This window comes from Solanum verrucosum, unplaced genomic scaffold (genome assembly GCF_900185275.1).
Source record: "Solanum verrucosum unplaced genomic scaffold, falcon-dt-bn FXZP01000188.1, whole genome shotgun sequence".
NCBI classification, from domain to species: domain Eukaryota; kingdom Viridiplantae; phylum Streptophyta; class Magnoliopsida; order Solanales; family Solanaceae; genus Solanum; species Solanum verrucosum.
Genome location: NW_026020409.1, coordinates 2,045,940 through 2,065,653, shown reverse-complemented (window position 1 = coordinate 2,065,653; position 19,714 = coordinate 2,045,940). Strand labels below are relative to the sequence as shown.

At 39.5% G+C, this 19,714-nt stretch overlaps 1 protein-coding gene across 2 annotated transcripts in view; it reads right to left on the bottom strand.

The window, feature by feature from the left end:
- LOC125840578 (uncharacterized) overlaps nt 1-19,714 on the bottom strand; it is a 67,959-nt gene that overhangs the window by 10,873 nt on the left and 37,372 nt on the right. For both annotated transcript variants that reach the window (XM_049519548.1, XM_049519546.1), the window contains exon 17: nt 16,582-16,701. In XM_049519548.1, coding sequence (XP_049375505.1) covers nt 16,582-16,701 — 120 coding nt within the window. The remainder of the gene's footprint in view (nt 1-16,581; nt 16,702-19,714) is intronic.

Here is a 19,714-nt window from a genome sequence, read left to right as displayed (position 1 = left end):
TGTTTGGTCTTTACTTGTTCTTATAAATAGCGGGCCTTTTTTCCCCTAATATCATAGGGATAAAACAGCCTTTCACGGAGAGCATCTTTCTGAAACATCAACAAAAGAACTTTCTTCTCTGGAAGCTCCTGCAGAAAATCTGATGACCCAAGGAGGCAATGCTTCTCACATGCCCTTCCAATTAACTTCTCATCGATTAAATGGGGAGAACTATCTAGAATGGGCACAGTCCGTAAAGTTTGCAATCAATGGCCGTGGAAAGCTGGGACATCTGACGGGAGAGACGAAAAAGCTGGGAGTTGGAGACCCAAAGATGAACTCCTGGAGATCAGAGAATTCACTCGTGATTGCTTGGTTAATAAATTCCATGGAACAAGTCATAGGTAAATCTTATCTCTTTTTGCCACAGCTAAGGATGTGTGGGAAGCAGTTAGGGAGACATATTCTAACGTAGAAAATGACTCAAATTTTTGAGTTAAAAATTAAACTATGGCAAGCTAAGCAGGGTGAGAATGAAGTCACCACTTATTATAATGAAATAGTGTCCTTGTGACAGGAGTTAGACCAGTGTTACAATGATGAATGGGAGTGTTCTGTGGATAGTGTGAAAGCAAAAAAAGGGAAGAAAATGAGAGAGTTTACCTTATTTTAGCAGGTTTAAACCGAGAGTTTGACAAGTCAGGTCGCGAATCCTAGGAAAAAATCCTCTGCCCTCGCTTCGTGAAACCTTTTCTGAAGTTAGGAGAAAGGAAACTAGGAGGAAAGTTATGTTAAAACCTGATTTAAATGTTGAACTAAAACCTGTAATAGACTCTTCAGCTCTTGTTACAATGAAGACTGGAGAGGCAAAAACAAAAGGCCATGGTGTGATCATTGCAAAAAATATTGGCACACCCGTGAAATGTGTTGGAAGATTCATGGGAAACCACTAAACTGGAGGAAATAGGGAGTTGATAGTCGTGGCTTTCAATCTCAAAATGGTCGGGCCCTCCAAACACCTTATTTTGATCAGGGGCAACAACCTTCTCTAGAAACGTCTCCATTTACAAGGGAACAATTAGAAATTTTGTACACACTCCTTCAACCTCCACAATTTCGTCCAAATGCACCAAATTCTTCTAATCCTTCATGTTCTTTTGCTGAAACAGGTACTGTATCATCTGCTTTTCTTAGTGCCAATTCCTACCAAATAGATTCTTGGATCATAGATTCAGGAGTTAGTGACCACATGACTGGAAGTTCTCGTTTTTTCTCTACTTCTCCTTGTGCAGGGAACAATAAAATCAAGATAGTTGATGGTTCCTTCTCTGCGATTGCTGGAAAAGGAACTATTAAACTATCACCATCTCTTGCACTTCATGATACTCTTCATGTTCCAAAGCTCTCTTGTAATCTAGTTTTTGTCAGTAAATTAACTTGTCCTCTTTATTTTTTTTTTATGACAAGGGAAACCCGCAGCCGCTACCATTTGGGTGCGCACAGGGTAAAACCCCCGCTCTTATGCAATAGCTCGCAAACCACATAGAAGAGGTAACCCGCACTAGGCAAACTCCTTGCTTTCGCTGGCAAGGGGTTTCAAACTTGAGACCTCCAATATGGAAGTCCCAAGCCCAAACCACTGGGCCACCTCGAAGTTAAGAGGACAAGTTAATTGAGGAAACTAGATATCAAGCAAATGAGGAGCCTGATATTACAATAAATATTGACGTGACAGATGTAGGAGAAGATATAAATAAGTGTGATCCAAGAGATGATAAGGACCAAAGTGACTTAAATGATAAAAACTCAGAAATTGAACCTAAACCTGTAGCGCCTTCAAATGACAAAATAAAAATGGGAATAGAGAACCAAAAACATAAATGCAGGTGTATTCGAGAAGGAACCGAACTCAAGGAAATAAGACCGAAAATTCTCAACACTGCCAAAAATCAGTTCCACAAGACCTTACTGTAATTCAAGGTACTCTTCCAACTGATTCTATTTCTAATTCCTTAGATGTAGATCTACTTATTGCGAAACACAAAGGTGTTAGAAATACTTCTAAATATCCTATTTCTATGTTTGTGTCCTATAAAAAGTTGTCTCCTAGTTATTCATCCTTTACTTCACAACTTTCTAGTGTGGAGATTCCAACAAATGTTCAAGATGCTCTACAAGTTCCCGAGTGGAAGGAGGCTATTTTGGAGGAATTGTGAGCTCTTGAAAAAAATGAGATATGGGAGTTACTAGATTTACCTGAGGGAAAGAAACCAGTGGGTTGCAAATGAGTGTTCACCACCAAATTCAAATCAGACGAATCCTTGGAAAGGTATAAGACCCGCCTAGTAGCTAAGCGATTCACGTAGACATATGGCATTGACTATCTCGAGACGTTTGCTCGAGTAGCTAAGATAAACTCAATTAGAGTTTTGTTGACAATCGCAGTAAATCTCGACTGGTCTCTTCAGCAGTTGGATGTGAATGCTTTCTTGAATGGGCACCTAGAGGAAGAAGTCTATATGGATCCCCCACCAGGTTTTGAAGGGAAGTACAAGTCAAAGATATGCAGGCTTAGAAGATCTCTTTATGGTCTAAAGTAATCTCCAAGGGCTTGGTTCGAAAGGTTTACTCAATTTGTGAAAAAGCAAGGGTATGTGCAAGGACAAGCAGATCACACTCTGTTTACTCGACATTCACTAGAAGAAAAAACAACAGTTCTTATAGTGTATGTTGACGATATCATCCTCACAGGAGATGATGTGGTTGAAATAAAAAAATCTAAACGAACGTCTTGCCTCAAAATTTGAGATAAAAGGCTTAGGCCTGCTAAAGTACTTTCTTGGCATGGAGGTTGCACGATCGAAGAAAGGAATTATAGTGTCACAAAGGAAGTATGTTCTTGATTTGTTAAGAGAAACAGGAATGAGTGGTTGTAGACTAACTGAAACTCCAATTGATCCAAATCTAAAGTTTATAAAGGAAGGAAAATTGACTGATAAGGGCCAGTATAAGAGATTGGTAGGCAAGTTGATTTACTTGTCACATACTAGACCTGATATTTCCTTTGCTGTGAGCCTAGTCAGACAGTTCATGCATTCTCCACGAGAAGGACACCAAGAAGTTGTGTATCGAATCCTAAGGTATCTAAAGAGTTCACCTGGGAAAGGTTTGTTCTTCAAAAAGAATGACAAAGAAGTGTTGAGGTTTATACGGATACAAACTGGGCTGGTTCATCTATTGATAGAAGGTCTACATCTGGATATTGTACATTTGTTTGGGAAAATTTAGTGACATGGAGAAGTAAGAAGCAAAATGTGGTGGCTCGAAGTAGTGATGAGGTTGAGTATCGATCCATGGCACATAAAATTTGTGAAATATTACGGCTTAAGAGATTTTTGGAAGAACTAAGAAGACATGTGAGTTTTCCAATGAAGTTGTATTGTGACAATAAGGTTGCCATAAGCATTGCTCATAATCCAGTTCAACATGATAGAACAAAGCATGTTGAAGTGGACAAACACTTCATTAAAGAGAAGATTGAAGATGGAAGTGTGTGCATTCCTTTTGTTCCAACAACTGAACAAGTTGCAAATATTTTCACAAAAGGTCTTTTCAAAACTACTTTTGAGTCCTTTGTGAGCAAGTTAGGCATGTTTGACATTTACATGCCGACTTGAGGGGGAGTGTTGAATGAGTTGGCAGATTTAGTCATAATCTGCTCCATCATTGAGTTGACAGATTTGATTTGAATCTGCTCCACAAATAAAGCTCGCAGATTTTATTAGAATCTGCTCCTGTAAATATGGGATTAGAATGTATTATTCTAGGAAAATAGTTGAGAGGAAATCCCTTGATTCAAGGATTAACTAAGAATTAGGGATTGATTAGTTTATTTGGTCTTTACTTGTTCTCTTATAAATATTGTACAAACACTATGAATAAAATATACTTTTGCAGTATCTAAACTTCCATGTTTGATTCCAAGACCTCCCCATTTTTTAGGAGATGTGACAGTCACCCCACCACACCAAGTGAAATTTCTTGCCCCATCCGCTACATCCCATAAGAAATTTCTTTAAATCTTTTCTAACTTTCTAGTGACAAAAGTTGGAGCATGAAACAGAGATATGTAGTAAGTGGGGATACTAGATAATGTGCTCTTAATAAGCACTTCCTTTCCACCTTTGGAGAAGTATCGTTTTTGCCACCCGCTAGTCTCATTTCAACCCTCTAAAGAACCGCATTCCACACAATATGAACCTCATTCGATGCACCTGACGGTACTCAAAGATCGTAGCCAGAAGAGCCCCAACTCTACATTGCAAAACTTCATAAAGCAATCCAATATCATTCACCTCCCCGAGGAGAATATCTCACTTCCTCAAGTTAATATAAGGCCTGGCACTGCTTGAAACAAAATAAGAACTTGTCCTAAATAATCTTTACACCGATCTGGTCCCTACACAACCATCGCAACATCAAAAATCATCAAGTAACCCCTATGATAGCTATGTCTATCATCCTGCTTAGTGCTTCTATTACAAGAATAAATAAGGGATCCCCTTGCTAAATTACTTCCTTTCTCCTTTTCTCCCCCTTAACTCCTATCCCTTCCCTCCTACAGTCACCTTCCTCCATATCTCTAACCCCTTTAGCCTCCTTTTCAAAGTCTCCGAGTAGTTCTTGTTAGAATAGAAATAAGTATATACATTTCTACTTAGAATAGGGATAGGGATAGGGATAGGGATAGGAATAAGAATAGGAATAGGAATAGGAATAAGAATAGGAATAGGAATAGGAATCCTAGTTGGAAAAGGACTCCAATGTAGTGTCTATAAATAGGGTCTCAATGTAACAATTTAGATACACAATTCAATAATATTTTTCTCATATATTTCTCACATGGTATCAGAGCATTGGTGAGAACAAATAAGTCATTGTATGTCTATGTCAATTCCGGTGGCTGTTGGGTCTGATTTTCTTTTTTTTCTTACTGTGGGTGTTGTGCGAAAACCAACACCACCACGAGGCTCGGAAAGCTCCCACGAACAAACCCCAACCAGAATCACCAGAAAATATTACCTCACGCACCAATCGAAGGTGGTAGTTTCGGCGAGATCTGGCTCATGCGCCGGCGCGTGAGGGCAGTTCCGATCAAAATTTTTTGAGAAATTTGTTGTCTGTTGGGTCGTCCAGCCATTCCGACCAAACCCATACCATTTTAGGCCATATCTGATCGCCGAAATTAGGGTTCCAGCTATTTCCAGGCAGATTCCGGCGAATTTGCTTCGAGATTTGAATTTTTCGACAATCAGATCTCTATAATCAAGTGTTTTTTTGTTGTTTTCAAGACAAATTTAGCATAAAGTCTTGAGTGTGATGTTTTTGGTTCCAGAAATATGTGGATTGGAAGTTCTAGCCCTATAATCACTTCAGAACTTTTATTAGGAAGTTGAAACTATTTAGCTTGGGCTTCCTCGGTTGAGTTGTAGTGCATGGGTAAAGGTGTCCAAAATCACATAACGAACAAGACATATGTGGTAGATGTAAAGGCAAAGACTAGCGAGGAAGATGCAGAAGTCAAAGCACAATGGGAGAAAATGGATGTTCAATTATGTAGTCTCCAATGGCGTTCTATTGATTCCAAGTTGATGCCCCTGTTTCGTCTATTCCAAGCGTGTATACAGTTTGGGAAAAGGCTCGTGCTTTATACACTAATGACATATCTTGATTCTATGATGTGATATCTCAACTGACCAACTTAAAGAAACAAGAATCTGATATGTCTACTTACTTGGGACAAGTACATGCAGTCATAGAGAAATTTGACACGTTGATGCTAGTCACTACGAATTGGAAAAATAACAAGAACACACACATTTTTTCTAGTTCTTACTCTTGTTGGACTTGCTCCTGATCATGATTCAGTACGTGATCAGATTTTAGCTAGCCCTATAGTTCCTACAATCGATGAATTATTCTCTCATCTACTTCGTCTTGATGCACCTCCCAGTCTCAAAGTAGTTTCATCACCCACTGTTGACTCATCTATTCTCACATCTCAAACCATAGAAAAGCATACATATCAGTCTATGGAGAATCGATGAGGGGAGGGCGTTTTGGGAAACTTCGATCCAAGTATAGTCATTTTCATAAATGTGGACACACTTGTGACATGTTATATTTTGCATGGTCCACCACCCAGTTATGATACTATTGTTCTAAAGGAATATAATGAGTTCCTTCGAAATTGAGCAAGTAAATAGACATCTCCACCAGTAGCATATGGTGCTCAACCTAATCAACCAACCAATAATGCTCATATTGCTCAGACAGAATATGATGAGTTTCTTCGGTATCGTGCAAATAAGCAAACGTCTCCACAAGTAGTTTCGGGGTTGCACAACCAGATGTTTCTGTTGCGGGTAATTCTTTTGTTGGTGTGTCACAGTCTAGTACTCTTGGATCATGGGTCATGGACTCAAGGGCTTCTGATCATATCTCTAGTAATAAATCACTTTTGTCCGATATTGTTTATTCACAATCTCTTCTGCTATTACTTTAGCCAATGGGATCCAAACAAAACCAAAAGGGGTTGGAAAAGCCAAACCCCTATCTTCTGTCTGTTCTTTATGTCCCTGGTTCTCCTTTTAATCTAGCACAAGTTTTTTTGATGATTTTTTTCTCATGCAGGACCGCAATACGGGACAAATGATTGGAACAGGACATGAATCACAAGGCCTTTACTATCTTACCTCTTCAAATACCTTAACAGCATGCTCCGTTACAGATTCCCCAGATCTAATTCACAAATGTTTGGGACATTCGAATCTATCCAAACTACAAAAGATAGTGCCTAGTTTGTCTAGTTTATCCACATTACATTGTGTCGTGTCAACTTGGGAAACACACTCGTGCTACATTTTCACGTAGTACTGAGGGTCGTTCAGAGTCTATTTTTTCATTAGTTCATTCTGATATTTGGGGTCCTAGTAGAGTCGGTTCCACCTTGAGATTTTGTTATTTTGTTAGTTCATTGATGCTTATTCTAAGATGTACTTGGGTTTTCTTAATGAAAGATCATTTCTGAGTTATTTTCTATATTCAAAAATTTCTTTGCTGAAATACAAAATCAATTTGGTGTTTCTATTCGTACTTTGTAGTGATAATGCCTTAGAATACTTATCCTCCCAATTTTAGGAGTTCATGACTCACCAAGGCATTATTCACCAGACTACTTGTCCATACACTCCTCAACAGAACGGTGTAGCAGAAAGGAAAAATAGGCATCTTATTGAGACCGCTCGTACTCTTTTCCTTGAATCCGATGTTTCGCTGCGTTTTTGGGGAGATGAAGTTCTTAATGAGGTTCCACATTCCATATTGTTTCCTCAGTCACATATTTATTCTATCCATCTTCGTGTCTTTGGGAGCACATACTTTGTTCATATCTTAGCCCAGGGAAAGGCAAATTAGCCCCTCATGCCCTCAAATGTGTCTTTCTTGGTTACTCTCAAGTTCAAAAAGGGTATCGTAGTTATTCACATGATCTTCATTGATACCTTATGTCCGCTGATGTTACATTTTTTGAGTCAGCCTTACTATGCATCTTACCCATACCCCAGGTTTTACTTGTACCAACTTTTGAGGATTCTACGGTTACTTCTACATCTCCAATTGTAGTGCCACCACTCCTAACTTATCATTGCTGTCCACGTCCAGCCCTAGTCCTAGATGATTCATGTCATGCGTCGGACCCTGCTCCTACTGCGGACTTGCCTCCTCCTAGCCAACCGCTTGCACTTCAAAAAGGTATACGATCCACTCGAAATACTAACCCACATAATACCTTTTTGAGTTATCATCGTCTATCATCACCTCATTAAGCCTTTGTATCATCTTTGTCCTCTATTTCCATTCCGAACACTACACGTGAAGCACTTTCTGATTCTGGGTGGAGGCAGGCTATGGTTGATGAGATGTCTGCTTTGCATAAGAGTGGTACTTGGGAGCTTGTCTCCCTTCCTGCAGGTAGTAAATCTACTGTTGGTTGTCGTTGGGTTTATGCAGTCAAAATTGGTCCAGTTGGTCAGGTTGATCGGCTTAAGGCTAGCCATGTTGCCAAAGGGTATACTCAGATATTTGGGCTAGATTATAGTGACACTTTTTGCTCCTGTGGCTAAAATAGCATATGTCCGTCTTTTTCTATTTATGGTTGACGTTCGTCATTGGCCTTTTCATCAGTTGGACATTAAGAATGCTTTTCTACATGGTGAACTTGAGGAAGAAGTCTATATGGAACAACCACCTGGTTTTGTTGCTCGGGGGAGTCTATAGCCTTGTATGTCGATTGTCTAGGTCACTCTATGGTTTGAAACAATCTCCTCGAACTTGGTTTGGGAAGTTCAGCACAGTAATTCAGTAATTTGGCATGAATCGTAGTGGAGCTGATCACTCTGTGTTTTATCAGCATCCTGCACCAAATTGGTGTATCTATTTGGTTGTATATGTTGACGATATTGTTATCACTAGTAATGATCAAGATGGTATCACCAATTTGAACCAACTTCTCTTTAAGCACTTCCAGATTGAAGTATTTTCCAAGTATTGAGGTTGCTCAGTCTAGATGAGGTATTGGTATTTCTCAACGCAAGTATTCCTTAGACATTCTTGAGGAGACATGAATGATGGATGTAGACCTATTGACATTCCTATGGATCTGAATCTTAAACTCCTTCCGGGACAAGGGGAGACACTTAGTGATTCTGAAAGGTATAGACGGCTTGTTGGAAAGTTGAATTATCTTATAGTGACTAGGCCTGACATCTTTTTTGCAGTGAGTGTTGTAAGTCAATTTATGACTTCCCCTTGTGATAGTCATTAGGAAGAAGTTGTTCATACTCTGTGATATATAAAGTCAACTCCCGGTAAAGGACTACTCTTTGAGGATCAAGGCCATGAGCATATAATTAGATATACAGACGCTGATTGGCAGGATCACCCTCTGATAGACGTTCGACATCCGGATATTGTGTTTTAGTAGGAGGTAATTTGGTGTCAGGAAGAGTAAGAAACCGAATGTTGTTGCTTGATCTAGTGCAGATCAAAATATCGAGCAATGGCGGCAGCAACTTGTGAGCTAGTTTGAATCTTTCTTTTTTTTTTGTGATCTAGTTTGGATCAAACAGTTGCTAGGAGAACTAAAATTTGGCAAAATTGATTAGATGGAACTTGTGTGTGATAATCAAGCGGCTCTTCATATCGCATCAAATCCAGTGTTTCATGAAAGGACTAAGCACATTGAGATTGATTGTCACTTTGTTAGAGAAAAGATACTCTCATGAGATATAGTTACGAAATTTGTGAAGTCAAGTGATCAACTTGCAGATATCTTCACCAAGTCCCTCACAGGTCCTCGTATTAATTACATCTGTAACAAGCTAGGTACATATGATTTGTATGCACCAGCTTGAGGAGGAGTGTTAGAATAGAAATAAGTATATACATTCCTACTTAGAATAGAAACAGGAATAGGAATAGGTGGTCCTTCCGATCACCGGAAACCCTCAATTTCATCCTTTTTCTGTTAAACCTTCCTCACAGTTCCCAAATATGTTTTAGATTCACCCCATCATCCCCTTTTCGGTGGTACTTCCGATCACCGGAAACCCTCAATTTCATCCTTTTCTGTTAAACCTTCCTCTATTATGGAGGACTGTATTTATTTTGCAATAGGTTTTAAGTCTTTTGACATCGAGAGAATTAGCGATACGGCTGGCGAATGGTACGAATGGACGGAAAGGAGCAGAAGGGTCATCACAAGAACCTCCTATAGCAAGAGGTCTATGATATAGATCACCCAGATCTTGCAGGAAGCTTCAAAGGAAAAAGGAAATTCCGTCAGAAGGTGGAAGAAAACAGAATCCCTCTCGGAAATTTTCTGTGCTAGGAATTTCAACAAACACGGCAAATACTTCAGCCTGATAAATATAAGAGGAAGAAGGAGGTCCGTTATAATCATCCCTGAGTTGTCTTTTAACTCAGGATGGGACATCTTTGCAGATAAAATAGGGAGTTTTCTTGCTAGACATAGAGTGGAGGAAAACAGAATGAAACAAAGACTAGTGGATAGCAATGTCTCTTTTGCAGAGGCGGTTAGGAGCTTTAACTGGTCAAACAGTAAAGGAGATGGAGTTAATGTTAGAGCAACATTAATGAAGGAGAAGGATCAGGAAATCATTCGCATTAATGATGCCCCGAATACCCATAATGAAGTCCTACAGAGAAGCTTAGTTGGAAGCTTTGAAGGAAGGGATATGACCGTACCTACCCTGTCGGAAGTGAGGGGTTGGACCAACAAGAACTGGAGACAAACCGATGGTTTGAATACTTACGAGATGGGGGGTGGAAAATTCTTGTTCGAGTTTGCGACAAGAGATACGGTTGAACAAGTGATTGCAGGGGATTGGGTCTGGTGTAACACAAAAGTCCATTTGGACTGGTGGACACCAACAATAGTGGCATCAAACAGAGAGAATGGGTCAAGCTCGACCTGGATTAGAATTGTAGGCCTCCCACTTCATCTATGGTCGCAGACAATCTTCAAATCCATCGGAGATTTTTGCGAGGGTTGGGTCGAAACAGAGGAAGAGACGCAACTAAGAAATCACCTTAAATGGGCAAGAATTAGGGTTGAAGGCGACGATTCGAGGATCCCGAAGGAGGTGACAATCCTCAATGCCGGAATTTCCTTCACAATGCAATTGTGGACAGAGTTGCCGGCGAGATACGTTGTTGGAGAAGAAAGTGAGTCGCCCCCTATTATCCAGCAGTTCTCGAGGAATTATCCAGTGGCTAATAGAAGGACTAATGGGGCTGCCAGCTTTAAAACACGTGGGGTGGCAGTAAAGGACAAAGGACCTGGGCCCACTTCTAATTCAAACTTGATGGCAAATTTGGGCCGGTTCTCGCCCTTATTAAATCAAGGCCCAAAACACAATCAACATCACAAACAGCCAGATCTAACTGATAATACTAAAAAGCCCAAAAGTCTAAATGACTTTTCACGTGAGAGAGGCATGAAGGGGGAGAAAGATCTTAGAGAAATTAAAGACCTGGCATCTAAGTTCCTGCAAGCTTTCAAAAACTGGGAAAAAGAAGCCGAGGTGGAGGAAGACACGATGGGGCAAAAAGAAGGGGATGCGAAAAATGTTTCCAACCAGGAAACGACTCGTAATCAAGAATGCTCCAAGACAAGAAAAGAATCCGAAATAAGAACAACTAATATCATGCAAGAGGCAGAACAAAACTTGCAGATACAGCAGATTCATGAGGTTGACCCAGTCAATATTCAATTCCCAAGTTCTCAAGAAATTATCGAGACAGAAGCATCAAATTGGGTCAATTCTCATATCCTAGAGTTGAGCAATACCTATGGGGTAGCTTTCGAAGGCTTCGAAAAGAAACCATAGCCCTATTAATGAAGATTGATGAGAGGAAATCAATGTTGGATAATAAGGGGTCTGGTAAGGCAGTGTCTACTCCAAAGAGTAGAATTGGGAAAAATGAACTGAAAAATTTAAAATCCAGCCTTAATGAAGAAGTGGAAGGCAGCAGGAGCAGGGGGAAGAATTTAAGTTTAACTTTTAAATGAAAGTAAAACTATTGACATGGAATGTAAGGGGGCTAAACGATCAAAACAAGAGAATAATGGTGAAGAGTCTAATGCAAAAATGGAAAGCGGATGTCTACTGCTTTCAAGAAACAAAGATCAGCAAGGAAGTTGAAGCAATGGCTAAGCAATTATGGTCATGCCAATGGATGAAATGTGGTTACCTGGAAGCTGAGGGTAGCTGTGGAGGTGTCCTTATGATGTGGGACAGCAGAATTTGGAGAGGGACTTTAGTTGAAGCTGGTCAATTCTCCATCACCTATGAATTTGTATCAACTCAAAACCTTTATACCTGGTACCTCACTGGAGTGTATGCTCCCCATACCAGGGAAGAGAAGCTACTTTGTTGGGAGGAAATAGCTGCAGTTAGAACTATTTGTGATGGTCCATGGGTCACATGTGGAGACTTTAACACAGTTAGAGTCATGGCAGAAAGAAGAGGATGCAGTAGGATCACAAATGTGATGAAAGATTTTTCCAACTGGATTGAGGAGATGGAATTACACGACCCTCAATTAAAAGGTGGGAACTTTACATGGTTCAGAGGGACAAACCACCACAGTGCAGCCAGGTTAGACAGATTCTTATATTCAAGGGAATGGGAAGAAACCTTCAAAAATATAAGGCAGACGATAATGCCTAGAGTGACATCTGATCATAGCCCTATTATGCTACAATGTGGGGGTTGGTGGCAGAATAAGTCCTACTTCAAGTTCGAGAATTGGTGGCTCAAAGTGGATGGTTTCAAGGGGCTAGTTGATAGTTGGTGGAGTGAATTTGTAGTTGAAGGCTGCCCTGACTACAAGCTCAGTATGAAACTGAAGTTGCTGAAACAGAAACTCAAAGAATGGAGTAAGCAAATAGGTGGGGAACTAGGCACTAAGAAAAACAAGTTGTTATCTGAATTAGGTGACATTGATCTGGCACAAGATTCAAGACTTCTGACAGAGGATGAGCTGATGGTAAGGGCTACAATCTTGGTAGAATTGGAAGAACTGGCAAAAATTGAGGAGTCTAGGTGGAGACAAAAATCTAGGATTCTATGGTTGAAACAGGGAGACAACAATACTAGGTTTTTCCAAAGGATGGCTATAGCTCACAAGAGATATAATAATATAGACAGACTAATAATCAGCGGAGAGGAGGTCAAAGAGCCAGAAGACATTAAGTTGAATATGATTGAGTTCTATAAAAAACTCTATACTGAAACAGAGCTATGGAGGCCTTCTTTTGAGTATGTGAATTGTCCTAGAATATCCCAAGAGGAACAAGAGTGGTTGCAAAGACCTTTCAGTGAAGATGAAGTGCTAAATATAATCAAACACTGTGATGGTGACAAGGCACCTGGGCCTGATGGATTCACCATGAGTTTCTTCAAAGTCTGCTGGGAGACTTTGAAGGAGGACTTGATGCAGACAATTCATAACTTTCACCAGAAGGAAACTTTTGAGAAATCATTCAATGCCACGTTTGTAGCCTTAATCCCTAAAAAGCATGGAGCATAAGAGTTGAAGGACTTCAGACCAATAAGTCTGATTGGCGGAGTATACAAAATCATAGCCAAGCTTCTCACAGAAAGAATGAAGAAGGTCATTGGGGTATTGGTGGATGAGCACCAAATGGCTTTTCTGAAGGGTAGGCAGATAATGGATGCATCAATGCTAGCAAATGAATTAGTGGACTGCAGAGTGAAGCAAAATCTACCTAGAGTCTTATGCAAGCTGGACATTGAGAAGGCTTATGACCATGTAAATTGGTCCTTCCTCCTGAAGATTTTGAGAGATATGGGCTTCGGAAATAAATGGATCAACTAGATTGAGATTTGTATATCTACTGTGAAGTTCTCGCTTATCATTAATGGCAATCCCGAAGGGTTTTTTCAGTCACAAAGAGGTTTGAGACAAGGTGATCCTATGTCACCATTCCTATTTATCTTAGCTATGGAGGGCCTCAACTCCATGATCAGGAAAGCAAGTGAGAATGGATGGCTGCAAAGGTTTTGTGCAAATGCAAATAGGGGAGAGGTTATGGAGATCTCACACCTGTTATATGCAGATGACTCTTTGGTTTTCTGTGGAGCTGAAGTTAATCAAATAAGACACTTGAGGGCCATCTTAACCATCTTTGAAGGAATATCAGGATTGCATGTCAATTGGCATAAAAGTTGTTTATACCCAGTTAACCAGGTGGCAAATATGCAGGTGCTTGCTGAGAATTTAGGCTGTCAGGTAGCCACCCTCCCAACAAAATACCTTGGAATGCCCCTTGGTGCAAAGAACAGAGAGGTGGAAGTCTGGAATGAAGTACTAGAAAGATGTGAGAGGAAGTTGTCAAGATGGAAAAGTCAGTATCTATCCTTGGGAGGCAGAATAACTCTTATCAAATCAGTGATGGATGCACTCCCTACTTATATGATGAGCTTATTCCTAATACCAAGAAGTATAGAGAAGAAAATCAACAAATCAAGAAGAATCTTCCTGTGGCAGGGAAATAAAGAGAAGCTTGGGTATAATCTTGTTAAATGGGATGTAGTGACACTAAACAAATTTCAGAGTGGTTTGGGTATAAAAAAGTTGAGCACGCAGAATGTCAGCTTGTTGAAGAAATGGCTATGGAGGTTCTGTAGTGAAGATCTGGCTTTGTGGAGGAGATTCATATCACATAAATATGGTCTCCAAAACAATTGGATCACTGAAGAAGCAAATGGTACTTTTGGATGCTCTGTTTGGAAGACAATCAGAAGACTGTGGGAATCTTTTATCCCCAATCTATCCCTTAAGGTTGGGAATGGGGTGAAAACCAGTTTTTGGAATGAACTCTGGTTAGGAGAAGAGAATCTGAAGATCATGTTCCCAGATCTTTATATATTGAGTCTACAACAGATGGACACTGTGGCACAGGTGTGGAGCCCTCAAGGTTGGGATTTGATCTTTAGGAGGGCTTTAAATGACTGGGAGATTGACAGAGTAGCAGAATTACTACAAACACTTAATGCATTTCCAGGTGTCACTGAAGGTCCTGACACTCCAATCTGGAAAATGCAAAAGAAAGGGATTTTCACTGTGAAGTCTTGTTACTGGAGTTTAAATTCTAATCAGACTATGGAAATAGAATGGCCTTGGAAACTAATTTGGAAAATCAAGATCCCCCACAAGGTTGCAGGTTTCACTTGGTTGGCAATCAGGAAAGCATGTCTAACCCATGAAGTGATACAAAGAAGAGGTATACAGATTTGCTCAAGGTGTTACATGTGTGGGGAAGAGGCAGAAGTTAACAGTCATCTTTTCTTACACTGCAGAACAGCTGTAAATCTGTGGGACATGTTCTTATGTATACTTGGAGTTAACTGGGTAATGCCCAAGACTACTTTAGACTTGCTGAGACAGTGGGAAGGAGTGGGCAGAAGAAGAAGATCCAAAGAAGATTGGTGGAAGTGCATCCCAGCCTGCATTTGGTGGACATTGTGGAAGGAAAGGAATGAAAGATCACATGATGGGAAACTTAACAACACTCAAAAAATCAAGATGAATAGCTTGAGCTTGCTGTATTTTTGGTGTAAACAGGATTTGGTGGGGGAGGTAGTTAGCTTAGTGGATTTTAAAGCTCAATTGTAAAGTTTATGCCCAGTTTCGGCTTTTGAAACTACCCCCTGTGGGGCTGTAAATCCCACCTCATCATGCTCTGCTGATGAGTTTTGACGTGAATATAAAGTTACCTTTATCAAAAAAAGGAATAGGAATAAGAATAGGAATAGGAATAGGAATCCTAGTTGGAAAAGGATTCCAATGTAGTGTCTATAAATAGGGTCTCAATATAACATTTTCGATACACAATTCAATAATATTTTTCTCATATATTTCTCACTAAAACCCTACTCTCATTTCCCTCAAAAACCACACCCCGAAAATTCCCCGAACTTGAAGTATCTCTCTTGCACCCAACTAGTCCAATTTTTGCCATCCTCAAGAAGGGCTAACGGTGTCACGTCAACTCCCTGGACATCCTTAGAGCCAATAGTTGAACCCAAAATCAACTAAAGAGTGGTTGAATTATGAAAATCAGCCCCTTCCCCCTTAGAAAAGTTAACATTGGAGATATTGCAAGTCCCAAGTTACTGATTTTTGGAACAAAAGGCATCATCTGGCCATTTTCGACGTTACCCCGAGACTTTTTTGGTGACGGCAAGGCTGCCGGAGCATTTCCAGCCTCATACTTTTCTGGCGCTGGCATCTTCCTCCTAGGTCCAAGTTATCCATGCTAAAGCTTTCACAAAAGACATCCTCCCTCTTCCTAGATTCTAGAGAAAAGTAGGAGCATCTCTCTAGAAGCCATATTTATAATCTCAAGTAGGGATCGTTTGGTAAGGTGTATAAGAATAACGTTGATTTGAGTGTATTAGTAATGCTTACATTAGTTATGCTGAGATTATTTCTTATGCATTGTGATTTGGTGTATTAAAAATAAAATGTGTTGCATAACTAGTATAAAAAATATTTATTTACAAAAATACCATCCACTCTCTTTAGCTTTGGGAATGAGAAATGCCTTGAGAGGTATTTGAGGGGCGTTACGTCATTAATCAATCTAATGCATATGTTAAAACCTTTGTATTACTAATACATGGAAATCCATGGTATTAGTAATACACACCTCAATACACAATAGAGTATAACTAATACATAGGCTAAAAAAGAGTACCAAGTACTAATAATACACAAAGATAATGCATGCATTATTTTTTCTATTACACTCTACCAAATGACCCCGTAGTGTTTAAGACTATGGCTGCATATCTTCACATTATCATATATTTGTAGGAAAATGATGAACTCAGCTTCTCTAGACCTATGCTAGATGAGTACCAATTAGTAAATTCTATTAATAAATAATCCGGATTTTAAGTAATTAATCCATCAAAGGTAAGCACATACCAACAATTCTTTGGAAAAATTCTCCACTATAACAACAGCTTGTGTTCTATGAACCTTTACTTGGAAGCTTGATTGCCGCAAAAATATAATCACTGGTTCCCAGTTCTCAGAAGAGTCGACCTGTTAAGCAGAACCAAAGAAATAGAAGAGATTGTCCTGAGAAATTTCACATCATATTGACAACCATGATATCTAAGCAAATAATAACATAGTTGACTTGAAATAAAACACTGAACAACACATGCATGAATTCCATCCTAACGAAACATTTTATGAATTCAAGTATATGAAAAAAGTCCAAAACATATTAAATGAGTTAAAACCTAACAAGATTCAGTCATAACCAATGAATTTCTCATCTTTGTACTCATTTCTCTAATCTCTTCTGTTTGATTGGGCTTATTATCCAGGTAGATTAAAAGATATTTCCCCAATAGCCGTTGATATATCTACAACACTAGCTTTGACAGAACGGATACGTGGTACCTAAGGCTGTCCAGAAAAAGAATTGAAGTAACTGTGAGAGAGGCTATAAGAGAGGTGAAATTGAACATCTCCACCTATCCAGGGAAAGGTAGTATCATCAATAAATATTTTGAATAGCCCGTCTGAATATAACTCTTAAGGACTTGAGCAATAAAAGAGGAGGAGACTCATTTAATTGTCTGCTGAGTGCAATCTGGCTAAAGGGATTTGTTAAGCCTGAGAAGAAGTTAATAAGTTTTCTTAATGCACTTCCGGAACCGAATGCTCCCTACATTCCAATTTATATGACATAGTTTGAATCGGTACGGAGTTTAAGAAAGAAATGAAGACTTTTGAACTAGTAGTATTAAACATGCTGGAACATTTGTGTGGCTATAAAACTTTTGAAACTTGTTACCTTAAACATACTAGACATTTGATCTTTATAAGGCAAATAATACAATAATACCCCATATGCAAGTTGAATAGCCAAAAAAAGTAGAAAACCTACACCAAAATATGGTTCTCTACGAAAGAAACTCAATCTTCTATACAAAAGAGGAACTTCATGAGTGCACCAAAAAGAAGCTAGATACAAAAGATTGTTTTGCAATCTTATGATATCTTATTCAACCCCTTCAAAAAATCTCCAATTTTTCTATATCCCTGTAACCAACATAATGGCTAATGGAGAAACAATCCATGCCCGTGGACTCCTCTTTTGCGATTTGAGAGCCCAACTTTGAAAAGCTTCCTTCACTGTGCCGGCATCACAATTATACTCCAATCAGTTAAGGGCCACAAACCACAATTGAGTAGCCACTTTACAATGCAATAGGAGATGATTAACATCTCCGCCTGAACATCTGCCCATGAAGAACCAACTAATATAGGTGATCCTCCGATTCCTTAGATTTTCTACGGCCAAAATCGCTCCCATAGTTGTCAACCACACAAAGAAATGCACCTTCCTAGGCACCCTGGAGACCCAATAGAGCAATGAGAAAAAGAAGATTCCTCCCTCCCTAGTAACTTTGGCAATAGAGTTAGATAGTGAACAATTCATCCCTACTGTCGACCAGGCGCTGAAATTCTCCCATCTCCCAATCCCGAATGGACTTCCCCTTAATGATACCTCCAATTGGACTATCAATTCCTTTTGGCATGAGTGATGAGACTTTGTATAAATGGGAAAAGTTTTCCTCAACTCGCTCTTCCCACACCACCTGCGTCCCCTAAAACAAATCCTTCTACCATCCTCGAAACTAAAGTAAATATATCCCCTTAAGTCTTCTCACTCCTTCTAATACTCCTCTATAAACCACATCTGTACGGGGCTATAATGGTACTGTTCCTCCATCCCCTCCAAGATATCATATTGCTCTGCTATCACTCCCTTCCATAGAGCATTCTCCTCCACCCAAAGCCTCCAAATCCACTTCCCTAATAGGTTTTGTTGAAAACTCTGAAATCTTTTTTTTTTAGACAAGTAACAGTTCTATTCAATAAAACCTTAACCACCCTAGAAAATGGTGCAAAGTTGGAAAATTTACAGGCATCGAAAAGGTACTTAAACCCCTGCCCAAAACCCTGTACAATCATATATTGCCAATTTAATATACTAACTCTCCTACTTCCCCCCACATATTCTGTTTATACTAAAAAAAGAGCAAGCTAAGACAATTCATCCTAATTTTCTCGATAGAACTACTAGTGCCTTCAAAATGTCTACCATTCCTTTCCTTCCACACTATCCACCAAATGCAAGCAGGAATGATCTTCCACCAGTCCTCCTCCCCGCCTCTATTCCCAATACTCCACCAATTGCTCAGCAATGCCAGAGTAGAACTAGGTATTACCCAAGTTATTCTCAAAATACAAAAGAACATGTACCACAGATTTATAGTTGATCTGCAGTGTAGGAATAAGAGTTCATTGATTTCACCCTCCTGTTCACACAAAAAGCATTTTGAACAAATCTGAAGAGCTCTTCTTTGTAGCTTATCTTGAGTCAGGCAAGCTTTCCTAATCACCAACCAGACAAAGAATGACACCTTCATAGGGATATTTACTTTCCAGACTTGTTTCCAAGGCCAATTCACAGGACCTCTTTGATTCAACTACCAGTATACTTATTTTACTAAGAAGGCCCCTTAACTGTTTAGTTTCCACTTGAGCCTGACAGTAAAATCTATGCATCCACCAAAAGTTCCCAATATCTGAAGCATTGTGACGAAACTCTCTACTTCCCAGTCATTGAGAGCTCTTCTAAAGATTAGATTCCACCCTTGTTGACTCCACATTTTGTTGATCATGTCATGTTGTTGGAGACTTCTAGTATAAAGAATTGGAAACATAGACTTCAGATTACTTTGCCCAATCTAGTGATCGGTCCAAAAATCAGTTTTTTTCCATCTCCCACAATAATCTCCACATATTTCCAAAAGTCTTGCCATTGGTTTCTGAAAGTTCTCCACACACTGCTACCCCATTCCTTTGGTGAAGTAACAACTTTTCAATTTACCAACTGAAACTTTCTTCTTCCCTCCCTAACATCCCATAAAAAGTTCTGTGGAAGACTTTCCAACCTTTATGTCACGCTATCAGGAACCTACAATAGTGACATGAAATGGTAGGTATGCTGGATAGGGTACTTTTTATTAACACT